At 44.8% G+C, this 16,049-nt stretch overlaps 1 protein-coding gene across 2 annotated transcripts in view; it reads left to right on the forward strand.

The window, feature by feature from the left end:
* Positions 1 to 16,049, forward strand: part of TDRP (testis development related protein) — a 54,123-nt gene that overhangs the window by 29,801 nt on the left and 8,273 nt on the right. The window contains exons 3-5 of one of the 2 annotated variants that reach the window (XM_070252849.1): positions 138 to 648; positions 1,389 to 1,574; positions 2,273 to 2,410. The exons of the other annotated variant lie outside the window; for it this stretch is intronic. Coding sequence (XP_070108950.1) covers positions 138 to 648; positions 1,389 to 1,560 — 683 coding nt within the window. The 3' untranslated portion in view covers positions 1,561 to 1,574; positions 2,273 to 2,410. Of the gene's footprint in view, positions 1 to 137; positions 649 to 1,388; positions 1,575 to 2,272; positions 2,411 to 16,049 lie in introns of those variants that run through there. 2 annotated transcript variants of the gene reach the window in all.

The following is a 16,049-nucleotide window of genomic DNA, read 5'->3' on the forward strand; positions in this document are numbered from 1 at the left end:
TATGGACTGTTCTGTTACTTCCGTCCCTAAACTCACCTGAACAGTGGATAAGAAAGCTCACTGAAAAAAGGAGAATAGCGTGTGTTTCATTTTACTGCTTTGCTTTTTCTTACCATTGCTCACTCCTTCTTCCACAGCTCTCTGCATGCTGCTGTCCTGCTGTCCCTCACTTTGCTGTGAGAGCTTTGCTGCCTCCAGGAGCAGCCGAGCTTCTCTTCACAGAGCAGTGAGAAGGCGGGCCTGGGGTGCTGGCGCCGGTGTGCTGTGCTCTCATGCTCGCTCTGGTGGTGGTGGTGCTGTCAGAAGCAGGAAGGAAGTGGATGCACCCCAGTGCCTGTCTGGAGGAGAAGGCCGGACAGTGCCGTGTGTGAACTGCTGCTCTTTGCCACAGGGAGGGAGCTACCAGCATGGTGCTGAGCAGAAAATGCAAGTCCCATACCATGCAAGGGAACCTTGGGGCACTAGATTCTTGGAAAAGATAGTATTCGTCTCACCCTGCTCCTCCTGCCTCACGGGACAATGGAAAAGAGCCTGTGACCGTGAAGTTTGTGTTGGGAAGGAAGACAAGATGGAAGGGAGCAGGAGGAAGAGAGGAGAGCCCTGGCAAGGAGGCCGAGTGGCCAGCAGCTGGCCTGGCTGGACCCAGAGGTCTGCAAGCCAATGTCTGTGTGCGGACTTCAGGGGTGGTTTCAGGGTTCATGTGACAGCCTCCCGCATAGTTCCTAGCTCAGCCCAGGCCCCACGGACTCCCTGGTAAGGTCTAATCCTTTGAGGGTTGTTCACTGGAAGGTGTGCACACTTCTTTCATGATCTCTGTACAGTTATGCACAAGTCTGGAATTTGAGAATAATCATTTTTTTCTTTTATTCCTAACCTAAGCCTCATTGAAGTATTGATTATCTGATAACATTTGTTTTTATCAGCTTTTATATTCCCCTTGCTTTGATTAAAGAGGATATTCAAAGGCTTTTTAGGAAGTAGATAGCAGTAGATGGAATTTTCCATTGGCTTCTGGCAACGGCTTAAGTTCATCTAGCTGAAGTATTTCTAGCAACAGAATCCCCAAATTTTGCATTTTGGTTGGTAAAGTAATGGTTTGTGTTTCTTCATCGAGATTGATTTTTCCAGCTTTTCACAGAGGGAAATTTTAAGCATCTTTGTTTTAGTCCGTTCTGGCTGCTCTGACAAAAGAGCACAGCCTGGTGGCTTAAACAACCGAAATTCATTTCTCACAGTTCTGGTGAGGGCCCTCTTCTGGGCTGCAGACTTCTCACTGTGGCTGTGTCCTCACATGGGGAAGGGGCGAGGGAGCTCTCTGGGGTCTCTCTTATAAAGGCACTAATCCCATCCTGGGGGCTCCACCCTCATGACCTGCTCACCTCCCTCAGGCTCCACCTCCTAACACCATCACGTGGGGTTAGATTTCAACGTGTGAGTTGTGGGGACACAGAGGTTCAGACCCCAGTGAACTTGAGCACTGTGAAGACTGTGTTCCTCCTCCCGACCCTCTCCCCGCTGAGCATCACAGGATGGCTGCATAATGACCTGCTATTAAGCTGATGAGGACTTAACAGGTGTGCATGGATTGGTACAGAAGAGTTAATGCACTTAATTGGATTAGTCCTTTCATACTTGGCAAACCTGTGGAACAAAAGAGTGCTTGTATCCAGGAGGCTGCAGCCAGGCTGCTTTCCGCCTGTGGGTGCTTGTGGTACGTGGGCAGTGTGTGGGGTTTTGATTTTAGATTACTGAAGTAATCCACGTGTATTAGCTAATATGTTTGTTTTCATCAGGCATACAAGATTATAAGAAGGTTATAATTTATATTGGTTACCTAGGTTGAATATTAAGTTGTCACTTAAGAACGTTAATTTTTATCTTAATGAAATACTGTTAAAAAATTTGGTGTGGGAAGTAAAAATTTCCTTTTCCCCACTCTCCAGATCCTACTCTGAGTAATTAACACTGTTAATATACAATTAAATAGATATTTTAAAAGGACATAAGGTGGAAGTTTTTCAGAATGAGAAATGATTAAAAATGCAGCTTAAAAGCTCTGAAAGAATTTATTAAGCTTGGGTTGTGACATGTGCCTAAACAAAGAACACAGGTTCATTGGTCTTAATGAGTGTCTTGTCACTATCTTCGAGTGCCCGTTTTTGGTGTGTTAGAATTTCAGCATTGCCAAGAGCTTTACATTGACTGTTCTGAAATAAACGGTAGAGCACAAAGAAATCAGTTAATTCAGAGTGTAAATTGGCTACACTTGCAGGCATCGACAGGTCACGTGTGGCTAAAGAGATGCCTTGTTACTCCGGAAACTACCTGGATATTCAGCACAGGTGATGGATTAAGTGTGTGTGTGTTGATTCCGGGTGTGTGGCGGAGCCCTGGATCCACTGCTCTGAGCGCCTGCTCCCTGGAGAGACCTCGATTCTTACCTCCTCTGGTAGGTGAATCTGTTAGGGACGCTGCCCTCGCTGACTTCTTTCCGGCTTCCAGACTCTTTGAATAAACACTTCACTGTTGCCTCCCAAAGTTATACAAAAGAAAGAAAACTAAAGGAGAAGAGGAACCTATCACCTAAAATGCCATGTCTCGGGCATGTCAAGGGAAACCGGAGGATGCCTGTGCAGCTGCTGGGCCTTTCTGGGCCAGTCCCCTGTGTCTTAAAGATGTCTTTTACAGAAATGCGGGGGAGAACAACTGGAGCACCATGGCCGGCTGCTGGCAGGTGAGGGGATTATGCAACCAGGTAGCGATGGAGCCTTGTCAGAATAGTTCTGCTGCCAGGAACCTGTTTAAATGACAGAAGGCCAGGAATCAGCAGAGATTCCTTTGTGCTTGTGAGGCCACACGTCACCCTGTCTGTGCAGCACTAGGACAGAAGGCACAGGGCAGGGATCTTGAGCTCCGCCTGATTGGAGTCCTGTCTGTATATCGCCGCCTGAAAGATTAAAATTGCAGAGATAACCTGAGACAGGCGGGAAGCTGAGCAAGGCTGACTCCTAAGCCCATTCTCAGTGTCAGGTGACGTTTTCTCCTGTAAACAAGAAGATGCTGTGTGTGTTTATAAGAGTCTTGTGTTTTATTTTCTTTTCCCCATTTTTTTACTTGGCCGTTTTTATTTTTTTAACTCTTTATATTGAGGATATTGGATTTTTATCTTTATATATTCCAGTTTTCCCAGTATTTTGCTTGTTTTTTGTTTTTTAAATAAAGAACCATAAAGTTTATAATTAAAAGCAGTTCCCCACATCTCCCCTCCTCACCATGAGTTGTCCCCAGAGGTTATCACTTTTAAGCTATTTCTCAAGACTTGACTTGATGTTTCCAAGTTTAGTGCTTATTTTACATTGCACAGAGTAAGAATTCTGTGGGAATTCGTCTCTCTGGGGACTGACACACTGTGTGTAAACTTATTCTTTTGTCTCCAGTTTCAGAGGTGAGCACCTTTGGGATGAGTGCTTTTCTGTGGTGTGAGAAAGATGCTTTCCACGGTCACGAGCGTGGCTCTAGCTTCTCATCGTGTTCCTATGGTATAGAATTCCTGACGAACAGGTTCTTTCCCTTACACTTTGAAGATACATTGCATTCTGGCTGCTATAATTGGTCAGGTGTTTGTTGACAGTCTACGTTTTGTTGTTGTTTTGCTGGAAATCTGTTTTTCTCTCGTAGCTTTCAGCATTGCACTTTCCTTTAGTTGACTGGTTTCATCACTCTTTGTGGGTGTGGGCTTAAGAGGGGTCTTGTTCTGAACTAACGGTACAGCTTCGTGTGGCCACCTCATGTCTGTCTTTAAGTCTGGGAAATTCTCCATCATTCTCTTACTTTTCCTTGTGAAACTTGTATTAGATGTATTAATAGTATCTTGACTCTGTCTTGAAATCTGCTCTGTCTCTTAATCATGCTTCATTTTTTCCATCTAGTGATGTTTCTGTTTTATATTTAGGACTTCTCCCAATACACTTATTATCTTTTTAGTAATATTTCATCTCCTTTTGTGTCCATCATCTGCATTTTATTTTCCCCAGGCCTCCTCTCTCTCCCTCTTCACCCGTCAGACAGCCCTACAAGAATACTCTCTTCCTTGCGTTCTTCGTGTGGGGTGGCATTTCCCTGGTGGACAAGGACAGACCACGTAGAGGGCCTAGCCACTGGCTTTGTGTCCTGTGGCCTTCTGAGTGTCCCTCTCCTGGTGGTGTCCTGTGCCCTCTCTCCTGCCCTTTCCCACAGGTACTGGCCTCTCAGTGAGGAGAGCCCAGAGCTGAGATCACTGGGCCTGGGAGGGGCTGCTGGGGATGGGGGAAGCCTGCTCAGGTCTCCTTGCCGGGCGAGTTCTTTCTGTACATGGTTGCTTTTTAAAGTTCAGCCACGTATGAAGTGAATTAACTTCTCTTCTGTGCGTCTAGAATGATATCAGCTTTTATCCTCCTCAGAGAATTGAGAAAATAGTCACTCAAATCATTTTCTATCTTTGTGGCTCAGATGAGGAATGCAAGTCGAGAAAGGCAGTGATTATCACCATGTTTTAAGATGACAGACAGCTCAGGACACATGCATTTTTGATAGATCATACATGCACCTTGTGCTGTAGACTGAATATTTGTGTCCCTTCCAAATTCTTACGTTGAAGCCCTAACCCACCGTGATGGTGTTGGGAGGTGGAGACCCCGTGATGGGATTAGTGCCCTTGGAAGAAGCGGCACAGGAGAGCTTGCTCCCGTCTCTGCTCTCCCCTGCGAGGACGCAGAGAAGATGGCCATCGATGAACCAGGAAATGGACTCTCACCAGAAACCAGATCTGCTGGCACCTTGACCTCGGACTTCCTGCCTCCAGAAATGTGAGAAATAAATGTTTAAGCCGCCCATCTGTGGTACATTTGTTATAACAGCCCAGACTGACTGGACACATGGTATAAAATTTACAGTGTGCAAGAGGGTACACAGTAAGACTCCTTTTATTTCTATCTGCCAGCCGCCTGGTTCTCTGCAGTTAATTAACAGTCTTGCTCATCCTTCTGGAGATAAGGGTATGCATATAAAACGTATAAATATAGAAAATATACACAAATATATAAAAATATAAATTTACATAAATATGTAAATGTAATCAGTATATAAAATGGATATATGTGTGTGTCTTTCTATACTTACAGGTGGAGCACGTGATATGGACTGTTGTTGGCACCTTGCGGTCTCGATCTTTTGGTGGTTTTATGTTGGTCACTGTGACCCTTTCTAACCCAGCCTCCGTATGCTTAGGCATGGGTGTCCCACGTGCTGAGCCCCATGCTGACGGGCATTCAGTGTCTGCGCTCTGGGACTGCAAAGTGCGTTTCCTTGCTTATGGCCTTTTTGGACACGAAGACACGCTTTGCTCTGAATCACGGACATTTCTCTTCCCTTCCATTAGCATGGATTATTTAGAGTTGACTGTCAAATGATTAGGATATTTAAAAGAAAAGATATAAACATGTTGAACAAGTGACCAAATAAGGTACATAACCACAGTTTAATTGGCGGTTGATCACAAATATTCTTTTTTTTTAAAGATTGGCACCTGAGCTAACATCTGTTGCCAGTCTTTGTCTTTTTTCCTTCTTCTTCTCCCCAGAGCCCCCCACACATGTTCTTTCACATTTTAGGAACCACTGCATGTGTCTACTACTGTCAGCAAATGCAGTTATAGTGCTGTGCACTCCAGAATGAGCGCCACATCCATTATCACTCCTCTTGCTCTGTGGTTATGAGTCACTTTGACTTGTATGTTCCCTACTGAGGAGCATTTCCACAGAATGTTATTTAAGGCAAACCATGTGAAGCATTAGCTGTTTCTCCACTTAATCTAGCGAGTTTTTGAAGAGTTTATTGCTGTGTGCCTGCCAACCTGGAAAAATTAAAACTATCAGCTGGATGGATTCAAGCCACACCCGGCCCGGGGAGGCCTGCCTGGTCCCCAGCGCAGCCTCTGTTCTGGGTTTAACCTGGAAAACGTGGAGGCCCTCTGTGCTCCTGGCCTTGATTCTCTGGTAGAGTAACTGATGTGTGTCCCTTTTGTTGGACGGAGGGAAAGTCACAGGAACATGGATAAGCCAGAGTCCTCTGCTTCTCTCTTACCAACCCCGAGGGCTGGACGGCCCTGGGCCCTCATTACCCGCATAATCCCAGCAGATGTTGGGCTGCTCATCTTTGTGTCTGCCTTTGTTTCTGCATATGCCTGAAGTGCAACTGTACTCTTTGAATGGTTGTTTGAGTAAGACAGTAGGGACAGGCATGGTTCAGGAGGAGGGGTGCCGCTCTTGGCTTTGTGCTGGCCCACTTCCTCCTTTATACCTGGAAGGCTGGCGACTCCTCTCTCGCCCTCCTTGGAGCCTCCGAGTTTCTTATTTTCTTGTCTGTGAGATCAGGAGTCGGGGGACCACTTTCACCTAAGGCCTTATCCACTCAGGGTTCTGTGCGCTGGTGAAGGCCCCATCAGAATTTTCCCTGTAGCCTGATGGCTCTCGTCTGATAAGAGGGCCTGGGATTTGGTTTCAAAGCTTGGCCTAGAGGCCGGAACTGGGTTATGGAGTCAGTTTTCTCTAGGATTACTAGTTTCTTAGTAACTTTAGAGTGTTTAAACATAAGATTATCGTGAGTTCTAAAGTTTAGGACAGTTAGGAAGAAAATTAGCTTTTTTATTACATCATAGTGAAACCTTAGCCTGGCCGTGGCTCTCTACAGTTTTCCTGAGACACACCAGGCTGAGCCAGTTCTTGTGCTGGACACTGGTGGGAGTGCCTGTGTCTCCTCTCTGGCTTGGAAGTGAGGCCCTACAGTAACTGCCATCTTCACATCTTCAGGCAGAGCAAGGATGGGGAGGCCAAGGAGGCTTTGGGGAGGCTCCCGTAGCCCCCCGTCACCAGTCACCGCAACACTGCACAACCCGAGTGCTTTTCACCTGGAGGAGCTTCAGGACGTATCTTAACCCCTCCTTGCAGGCATAGTGCCCACCGTAAGCCCCTTCTACAGAAAAACCCTGGAGTTATGGATCTGCCGTTGATGCGGGGTCGGTAAGCGGAGTCGTCGAAAGGAAGATTTCTTGGACTCTCAAGATCTGGCAGTAGTGCTCTTTTATTTAGAGAATAGTGTGGAATAGCATGGGGACAGGACCCATGGGCAGTCACAGCTGCTGCTGCTGCCATGGGGGCAGGACCCATGGGCAGTCAGAGATGCTGCTGGCATGGGGAGCTGCTGCTGCCGCTGCTGGCATGGGGACAGGACCCATGGGCAGGCAGAGCTGCTGCCGGCATGTTGCTGCTGCCGCTTCTGCTGCAAACATGGGTGGAGAGTAAGACTAAATTTAAGGCATAGGTATGTGAGTCATCTCTTTACAAGGCAAGAAAAGTTAAAATGGTACCAGTGCCGGTAGGGTCCGGCCATTGGGCGGTCCCACAACTTTTAGATAAGAATCAAACCGGATTGAGTAAATGGCAGAAGTCACCGCTTAAATACTATCTTCAGCTAAAGACAAAGGAGGATTTTGGCGGGGTGGGGTCAGTTACATGAGGTTGTCAGACAGTAAACAACTTAAGTCCTTGCCTTCCCCATTAAGAGTTTCCAGAGATAAGGCCATCCTGCCTTCTTCCTGGCACAGAGAGGGAGGCATCTTTACAGATGGAGGTTTCCCTTACAAATGTAAATGTTTCTCAACAAAGGGCAAGCAAACTCTGTTCCTTGGAGCCTGCTTCTCATCTGCAGTTTTAAAATTAACTAGCCTAAAAATCCTCATCGCCATGACAGAGAACATTGGCCTCAGGTTTTACGTAGCTGGCTCTGCACATTTACCTCCCTCCCATCCACATGAGGAAATGCACTGAGTGTGATTGGCTGTGGGGATGAGAGCCCTTTTTAGTGAGGGGAGGAAATCACTTGTGTCAGGTCACACACTGGGTCACACATCTCCCACCTAGTGGGGATAACCATGACACTGAAGTCATACTCTCTGTCACCACAGAATGGTAACAGTCTTTTCCTAAAAAAATACTAGGATACATGGCCTAACAAAGATTTTTAATTTTTTTTCTGACCTATGAACTTAAGTACTTTTAAAAAGTACACACACAATTGCCTGTATTAAAGCATCAACATTGCAGGGGGTCTGGATTGGACTGGTATCTGTGGGTTATGTGGCGTACATGGAATCTGACCAGAGCATTTTATTGTATTCTTATTAGTCATCTCTTGCATTAGTTTCTCTTTTTCAAAGATATTTTGGTGTATTTCTCTTGTCCCCATCATTGAAATGGTACATCTCATTTATCACCATTCAGCTTTGATGTAATTTTTCTTGCTCTGATAAAATTTGTGTTTTGATCCTCTTTTAGACCAAGGGTTGCATCAGGCAGCCTGGGGGGCAGTTAGCTATTGCTGTCTCACAGTGGGTGAATATTATGCTTCTTGGTTACATACTATGTGGGAAAATTTGATGAGAAATTTGCATCTGTTCCATTTGGATTATTAAAGCCTTTAAAGCTAGAGTTTTATATTTGAGAAAAAATAGAATAAAATGCAAATGACACTACATTTTGTTCTTTAAGTAGCTTCGGGACATTTTGTTCAAAATTTAAGGTTACAAATTGTGAAACTACGTTTTGTTGAGACATAATTGACATGTAGCACTGTAGAAGTTTCAGGTGTGCAGTGTGACTTGACTCACATATATAGTGAAATGATGACAGCAAGAAGTTTAGTTAATATCCATCTCATAGAGATGCAAAAAAACAGAAGAATGTTTTTTCTCTTGTAATGAGAACTCTTAGAATTGGCTCTTTTAGCAACTTTCCTATGTATCGTACAGCAGTATTGTTACCACACAAAGATGGGGACCTCTGCCTGATGGGCATAAAAAGCCAATTATTACAGCATCAGCTTTTGAGAAAAGAAGAGGCTTTATTATGAGGCCGGCTAGCAAGGGAACAGAAAGCAGAGTTCTCAGATGTCTCCTTGATTCAGGGTTGAGGGCGAAATTTAAGAGGTATGGAGAAGAGACTGGTACGTGGAAATGCTGGCAGGGCAAGCTTTGATTGGAGGGCTTGAAACATTCATGGTGAAGTTTTAAACATTTATGGTGAGGTGTGGAAGGGGCGTTAACACAGGATCTTCCTAGACAAAGACCCCTCCCTTACGAGAGTCCGACATTCAAGTTCTGGTTGTGTCCTGGTCCTTTGGTCCTGTGGGCGAGACTCTTTGGTTCCAGTGTCATTTCAGGTCAGGATTTTCTCCTCTGCACGTGCTCTGGCTGTGTGACTTCTAGATTTTGCCTCTGAAAAGCAACTCTGAGTCACTCTGCTGCTAGGATGGGGTCAGTTGGAACTCGTCCTGGTGGCCCGTGGTGCAGCACTGGCTCTGCCATCACACCCACGTTGCATCCCCAGGATCCGTTCATCGTGACCAAGGTGTGCACCTTTTGACCTCCTTCCTCCACTTCCCCCGTCCCTCACTCCCACCTCTGGTACCACAAATCTGATCTCTTTTTCTATGAGTTTGGGTTTTTTGGTTTTTATAAGATTCTGCTAATAAGTGAGATCATGTGGTATTTGTCTTTCTCTGACTTATTTCCCTTGGCATAAGGCCCTCAAGGTCCATTCATGTTGTCACAAATGGCAAGATTTCCTTTCCTATCTACTTCCTATATGTATATACACACCACGTTTTCTTTATCCATTCATCCATTGATGGACACTTAGGTTATATCCATGTCTTGGCTGTTGTGAATAATGCTGCTGTGAACGTGGGACTGCAGACATCTTTTTAAGGTTTCCTTTGAATATATTCCCAGAAGTGGAATTCCTGGATCATATGGTACTTCTATTTTTATTTATATTTTTGAGGGACCTCCATACTGTTTTCCATAGTATCTGCACCAATTTACAATCCCACCAACCAGTGCACAAGGGTTCCCTTTTCTCCACATCTTCACCAACACTTGTTATCGCTTGTCTTTTTGGTAATAGCCATTCTAACAGGTGTGAGGTGATATCTCATTGAGGTTTTGATTTGCATTTCTCTGATGATTAGGTGATACTGAGCACCTTTTCATGTACCTGTTGGCCATTCGAATTATCCTCTTTGGAAAAATGTCTATTTAGGTCCTTTGCCCATTTTTAAATTGGATTATTGTTGTTTTGTTATTGAGTTGTATGAGTTCTTTTATATATTTTAGGTATTAATCCCTTATCAGATATATGATTTGCAAATATTTTTTCCCATTTCATAGGTTTTTTTATTTTGTTGATCATTTCTTTTGCTTTGCAGATGCTTTTTAGTTTGGTGTAGTCCCACTTGTTTTTTATTTTGTTGCTTATGCTTTAGGTGTCATATCCCAAAAATCACTGCGAAGACACATGTCAAGAAGCTTTTTTCCTATGTTTCCTTCTAAGAGTTTTATGGTTTCCAGTCTTATATTTAAATCTTTAATTCATTTTGAGTTAATTTTTGTGTATTTGTAAGATAGTGGTCCAATTTCATTCTTTTGCATGTGGCTGTCTAGTTTTCCCAGCACCATTTATCGAAGAGACTGTCTTTTCTCCATTGAATATTCTTGGATCTCTTGTCAAATACTAGTTGACCATATATGCATCAGTGTTTTTCTGGGCTCTCTGTTCTGTTCCATTGATCTATGTGTCTGTTTTTATGCCAGTGCCATGCTGTTTTGATTAATCTAGCTTTATAATAGAGCTTGAAATCAGGAAGTATGATGCCTCCTGCTTTGTTGTTCTTTCTCAGGATTGCTTTGGCTCTTCAGGGTCTTTTGTGGTTTCATTCAAATTTTAGGATTGTTTTTTCTACTTCTGTAAAAAATTCCATTGACATCTTGATAGGGATTGGATTGAATCTAGAGATGGCTTTGGGTAGTATGGACATTTTCACTGTATTCTTGCAGTCCATGAACATGTGATACCTTTCCAGTTATTTGTGTCTTCTTCAATTTCTTTTCATCAGTGTCGTGTAGTTTTCAGTGTAGAGATCTTTCAGCTCCTTGGTTAAATTTATCCCTAAGTATTTTATTATTTTTGACGCTATTGTAAGTGAGATTGCTTTCTTTGTTTCTTTTTCAGATAATTCATTGTTAATGTATAGAAATGCTATTGACTTTGAATGTCAAATTTTGTACCTTGCAACTTTACTGAATTTATTGATTAGATATAACAATTTTTTGGTAGAGTGTTTTTAGGATTTCCTGTATATAAAATCATGTGTTTTGTAAATAGAGACAATTTCACTTCTTCCGTTCCAGTTCTCTTGCTCTTTCTTTCTTTTTCTTGCCTGATTGCTCTGGCTAGGACTTGCAGTACTATGTTGAATAGGAGTGATGAAAGTGGGCATCCTTATTTTGTTTCTGATTTTAGAGGAGTATGATATTAGCTATGGGCTTGTCATTTATGACTTTATTATGTTGAGGTATATTCTTAGTTAAGAGTTTTTATCATTAATGGATGTTAAATTTTGTCAAAAGCTTTTTCTGTGTCTGCTGAGATATGATTTTTTTCTTTCATTCTATTAATGTGATGTATCGTATTTATTGATTTGTGTATTTGAACCATCCTTGCATCTTAGGGATAAATCCCACTAGATCGTGGTGAATGATCCTTTTAATGTATTGGTGAATTTGGTTTGCAAGTATTTTACTGGGAATTTTTGCATCTGTTTTCATCAGGGATCTTAGCCAGTAATGTCCTTTTCTTGTAGTGTCCTTTTCTGGCTTTGGTGTCAGGGTAATGCTGGCCTTGTAACATGAGATTGGGAATGTTCCCTCCTGTTCAGTTCTTTTTGGGGAGTTTTAGAAGGATTGGCACTAATTCATTAAATGTTTGGTACAATTCACCAGTGAAGCCTTCTGGTCCTAGGCTTTTCTTTGTTGGGAGATTTATTATTGAATCATTCTACTTACTAGTAAATGGTCTATTCAGATTTCCTATTCTTGATTCAGTCTTGGTAGGTTGTATGTTTCTAAGAATTTTTCTATTTCTTCTAGGTTGTCCAGTTTGTTGGCATATAGTTGTTCATGGTAGCTTCTTATGATCCTTTGCATTTATGTGATATCAGTTGTGGGTCTCCTTTTTCACTTATAATTTTGTTGATTTGGGTCCTCTCTCTTTTTGCCTTGGTGAGTCTAGCTAATGGTTTGTCGATTTTTATGTTTTCGAAGAACTAACTCTTAGTTTTGTAAATCTTTTCTATTGTTTCCTTGTTCTCTATTTCATTTATTTCTCTAATCTTTATTATTTCCTTCTTTCTGCTAACTTTGGGCTCATTTTTTTCTTTGTCTAGTTCCTTGAGGCATAGAGTTACAGTATGTATTTGAGATCTTTCTTGTTTCTGTATGAACTTCCCTCTTAGAACTGCTTTTGCTGCATCTCATAAGTTTTGGTATATTGTGTTGCCATTTTCATTTGTCTCAAGATACTTTTTTATTTCCCATTTAATATCTTCTTTGATCCATTGGGGTTGTTCAGGGGAGTGTTGTTTAATTTCCGTGTATTCATGAGTTTCTTTAAGGGGATTATTCTGAATTCTGTGACAGTTCATAGATAACCATTTCTTTAGGGTCAGTTATTGGAACTTTATTAGTTTCCTTTGATGGTGTGTTTATCTGCTTTTTTGTGATGCTTGATTCCTTACATTGATATCTGTGCATTTGAGTAAGTGGTCTCCTCATCCAGGCTTTATAGGTTTGCTTTGTTAGAGACGGTTCTTTACCAGTCAGTTCATGTTGGGTTTCTGGATGTGTCAGCTGGTGATGTCCTTGGGCATGTTGGGGCTTGTTATCAGGGTCTGCTCTTTGGCAGGGCCACTATCTGAGCCCTGAAGTTGGCAGTATAGGGGTGCCACTGGCTGAGAATAGTTGGATAGGACTGCTGGTTTGGTTCCCTGTCCAACCATGGCTGTGGGATGGGGTCTGTGGCTGCTTGGGTTCTCTGGTCATGCTTCCTAGATGGTCAGGACAGGGTACTATACCCAGCAGCAGGCGGGGCTCTGAATTAGCTTCCCTGCCCTGGCGAGCCAGCAGGATGGACTCCATAGCCTACACGGTTTGTTGTTGGGGGATCCAAATCAGGCAAGATTGCATGCTGAATTCCCTGGCCAGACAGGGCCACCAGTTTTGCTCCAGAAATAGGGAAAACCTTGGACCGTGCTCTCTGCTTAAGTGCCATTATAAGTAGGGCTGTCGGGTGGGCTCCACAGCCTCCTGTGTGCTCTGGCTGGGCTCCCTGGTGGGGTGGGCTGAAGGCTGTATTCTCAATGGGCGGGGCTGCAGATCAGTGTCCCTGCCTGGGTGGAGCAGGAGCAGTGGCTCCTAGGATGGCAAGACTCTTTGTGGTCTTGACTCAGGCTGGCCTGCACCCCACGTCCCTTGGCTTAATGGTGCCACTGGCCGTGCTGTGTCTGCCAGACTCTCTGCTCAAGCATCGCTGGGCTTCACAGCTTCCAGGTGTTTGGGCCAGGCTTTCTGGTCGGGCAGGGCCAGGAGCTGCACTCAGCAGTGGGCAGTGTTGTGACTCAGATCCCTTGCCTGGGTCGGGGCAGACCAGGCTGCAGGGCTGGCAAGGCTCTTTGTTTGAAACCCAAATCTGGCAGACCTGCACCCTGCTGAGTTCCCTGGTCAGACTACACGCTTCTTCGCTCTGCAGAGCAGATGACCAAAGCCGCTGGATGGGATTGCTGCCTAGGCTCGGTAGGGAGGGGCGTGGTCTGCCAAGATCTGACTGCAGCCCCTCCCCCTTCTCTGTCACAGTCTGCTTACCAGTGGTCAAGCCCCAAAGATTCCCCTGCAGCCCCTGTGGGGCAAGACTTGAGTGGGCGTGCTGAGAGAGCTGGGTGTCCCTCCTGGGCCCTCTTTCCCCCTGGAGAAACTCTCCCAAGCTCAGTTGTTTTTAAAGCACTTTCCAGAACGCCATCTCTCTTGTGTTTTGCACTTGGAGCTGAGAATCTTAGACCTGCAGGGCTGGGGGCCTGCAGGTGGGCTCGCAAGTGCTCACCTGGACTGGGTGCTGGCCACCAGAGGGGTGTCGGGCCTCTTGCAAGAACACATTTCATGAGAAGATGCTTGCACTAAATCACTCCAACAAGAAGAATTCTGGTAAATTATGGCTGGTGTTAAGTTTCTTTCTAGGATTTCGTAGATTTTTTCCCCTTGGTGCATGAAGTACTTTTTGCAACTGAGGTATGGCCAGAAGGGAAAAATAATTCTTCCTTGTTCTGTGCTGGAACTCAATCTTGTTTCTTTAGCCCAACTTCTTGGGTACCACTTGGAGTTATATAACACATTACGTTTGTCTTCATTCTTTTGACTGTCCTTTCTCCCTGAATCTAATCTTAGTTATAGAGTGTTTTTACCCCTGATGCTCCTGTCTCCAGAAGGCGTTTGGCTGTGTCTTGTCTTTCGTAAAGAATGTGTCCGCTTGGTGTTCTGCTCTCTGAAGATGAAAACTCACCTCCCCCACAGCGTGAACAGGGCTTCCATTGAACACAGCCTGTGATTCTAACCCAGCTCTGGAGAACCTTCATTTCCTTGTGAGCAAGGCTGTTCACTGGCCCCTTCAGAATGGCATTTGTAAAGGGTGGCTCCCCTGATGTTAGGAGCAGGGCCCTGGTGTCAGACTGGGTCACTGGGACCTGTTGGGCAGGTCCATTCCTGTCTCTGTGTGACGCCTTGGCGTGGGGCTCAGATGTGAATGTGGAACATTACAGGTAGAGCACAGTTTGTTGAATGTGTCTTCAGTGAACTGTGTCTGGCATTGATGTCTTCTCTTGGGATTATTAAATCCACTGTGAGGACTACAGCTCTGGTAGGTCAGTGCCTGACCTGAAGTGGGGACCCAGGTCACATCGCTGAAATGGCCCCACCTCCTGCAAGCAGCAGGCGGTTCCTCTGGGTACCGTGTTGTGTATGGACGTTTCCTCTCAAAACTCCTTGCTGTTTTGTCTGTGTGGATGCCGTCAGTTACCGCTATCAATGTGACTTTATGTGACTTCAGCCTTTTCTGATTACTCATCTGTCAGCAGAGAAAGAAAGGTTTCCTCACTTGTTCTCTCTTTGATTTCTTTCCGATGGCTCCAGGCACCGTGTCACAGCTGTGACCTGGGACCTCTGCTTGTTGGGGGAATGGAGCCTTGCCCTGAGGTCACCTAGCAGGTATTTCCAGCACTCTTGCATGACGTGTGGCAGTGGCACTGGTGTTGTGAGTCCACACAACCACAAGTGTGGATTCACAAGTGGGGCACGGATGTGGTGTCTAGGGGAGGGCTACCTACAGACGCAGAGCCTGGCCGAAGTAGGGGAGCTGAGGCGAGCTGGTGGGCGGGAGAGGCAGGAGGAAAGCTGCCCTTCTTGAGGGGCAGCGAGTTGGGGTAACGACTGCACATGTAAATGGAAGTGCCCAGTGTCCACTGGGAGGTTGGGTCTGAGGTTTGTTAGAGTTCTGAGTCTGAGACAGGCCCTGAAGCTCCTCCACATGAAGGTGGAGGGAGAAAGGGCTGTTCGCCTCAAGCAGGTCTCTCCACCCACCCAGAGGGTGCGTGCATTTCTGCATCTCATTTATAGGTGAGAATAAACAGGAAATGGGGGATTTAAGGGCAGGGGAGAGGGGAGAGGGGAGAGATGCTGTAAGCCAGTGCCTGTTCCTGTGAACCCCAGGGTTCCTATACAGCTTTAGGCCTCACGTCCTGAACGCGGGGAAGGCTGCGTGTGGTTTGTGTTGAGGTGTTTATTATTTAAAATAATGTGGTAAGGTGCTTCTTTTGGTGGTGTTTTTATTTGCCTGTGGTGTAATATTGAGTCAGACTTGCCACGGCTTTGTGGCCTAAATCCGAGATTACTGCACCACTTGGGCCATCTGAGTGATGGTGGGAAGTTTCTGGCCTGCAGGCTGGGGAGTGGTTGCACCAGTGCTTCCTCTTCTCCCTGATTTTATTGAGAAATAATCAATATACATTACTGTATAAATTTAAGTGTACAGCATGAGGGTTTGATTTACATACATTGTGAAATGATTTCCGTAGTA

This window comes from Equus caballus, chromosome 27, assembly GCF_041296265.1.
Source record: "Equus caballus isolate H_3958 breed thoroughbred chromosome 27, TB-T2T, whole genome shotgun sequence".
Classification (NCBI taxonomy): Eukaryota; Metazoa; Chordata; class Mammalia; order Perissodactyla; family Equidae; genus Equus; species Equus caballus.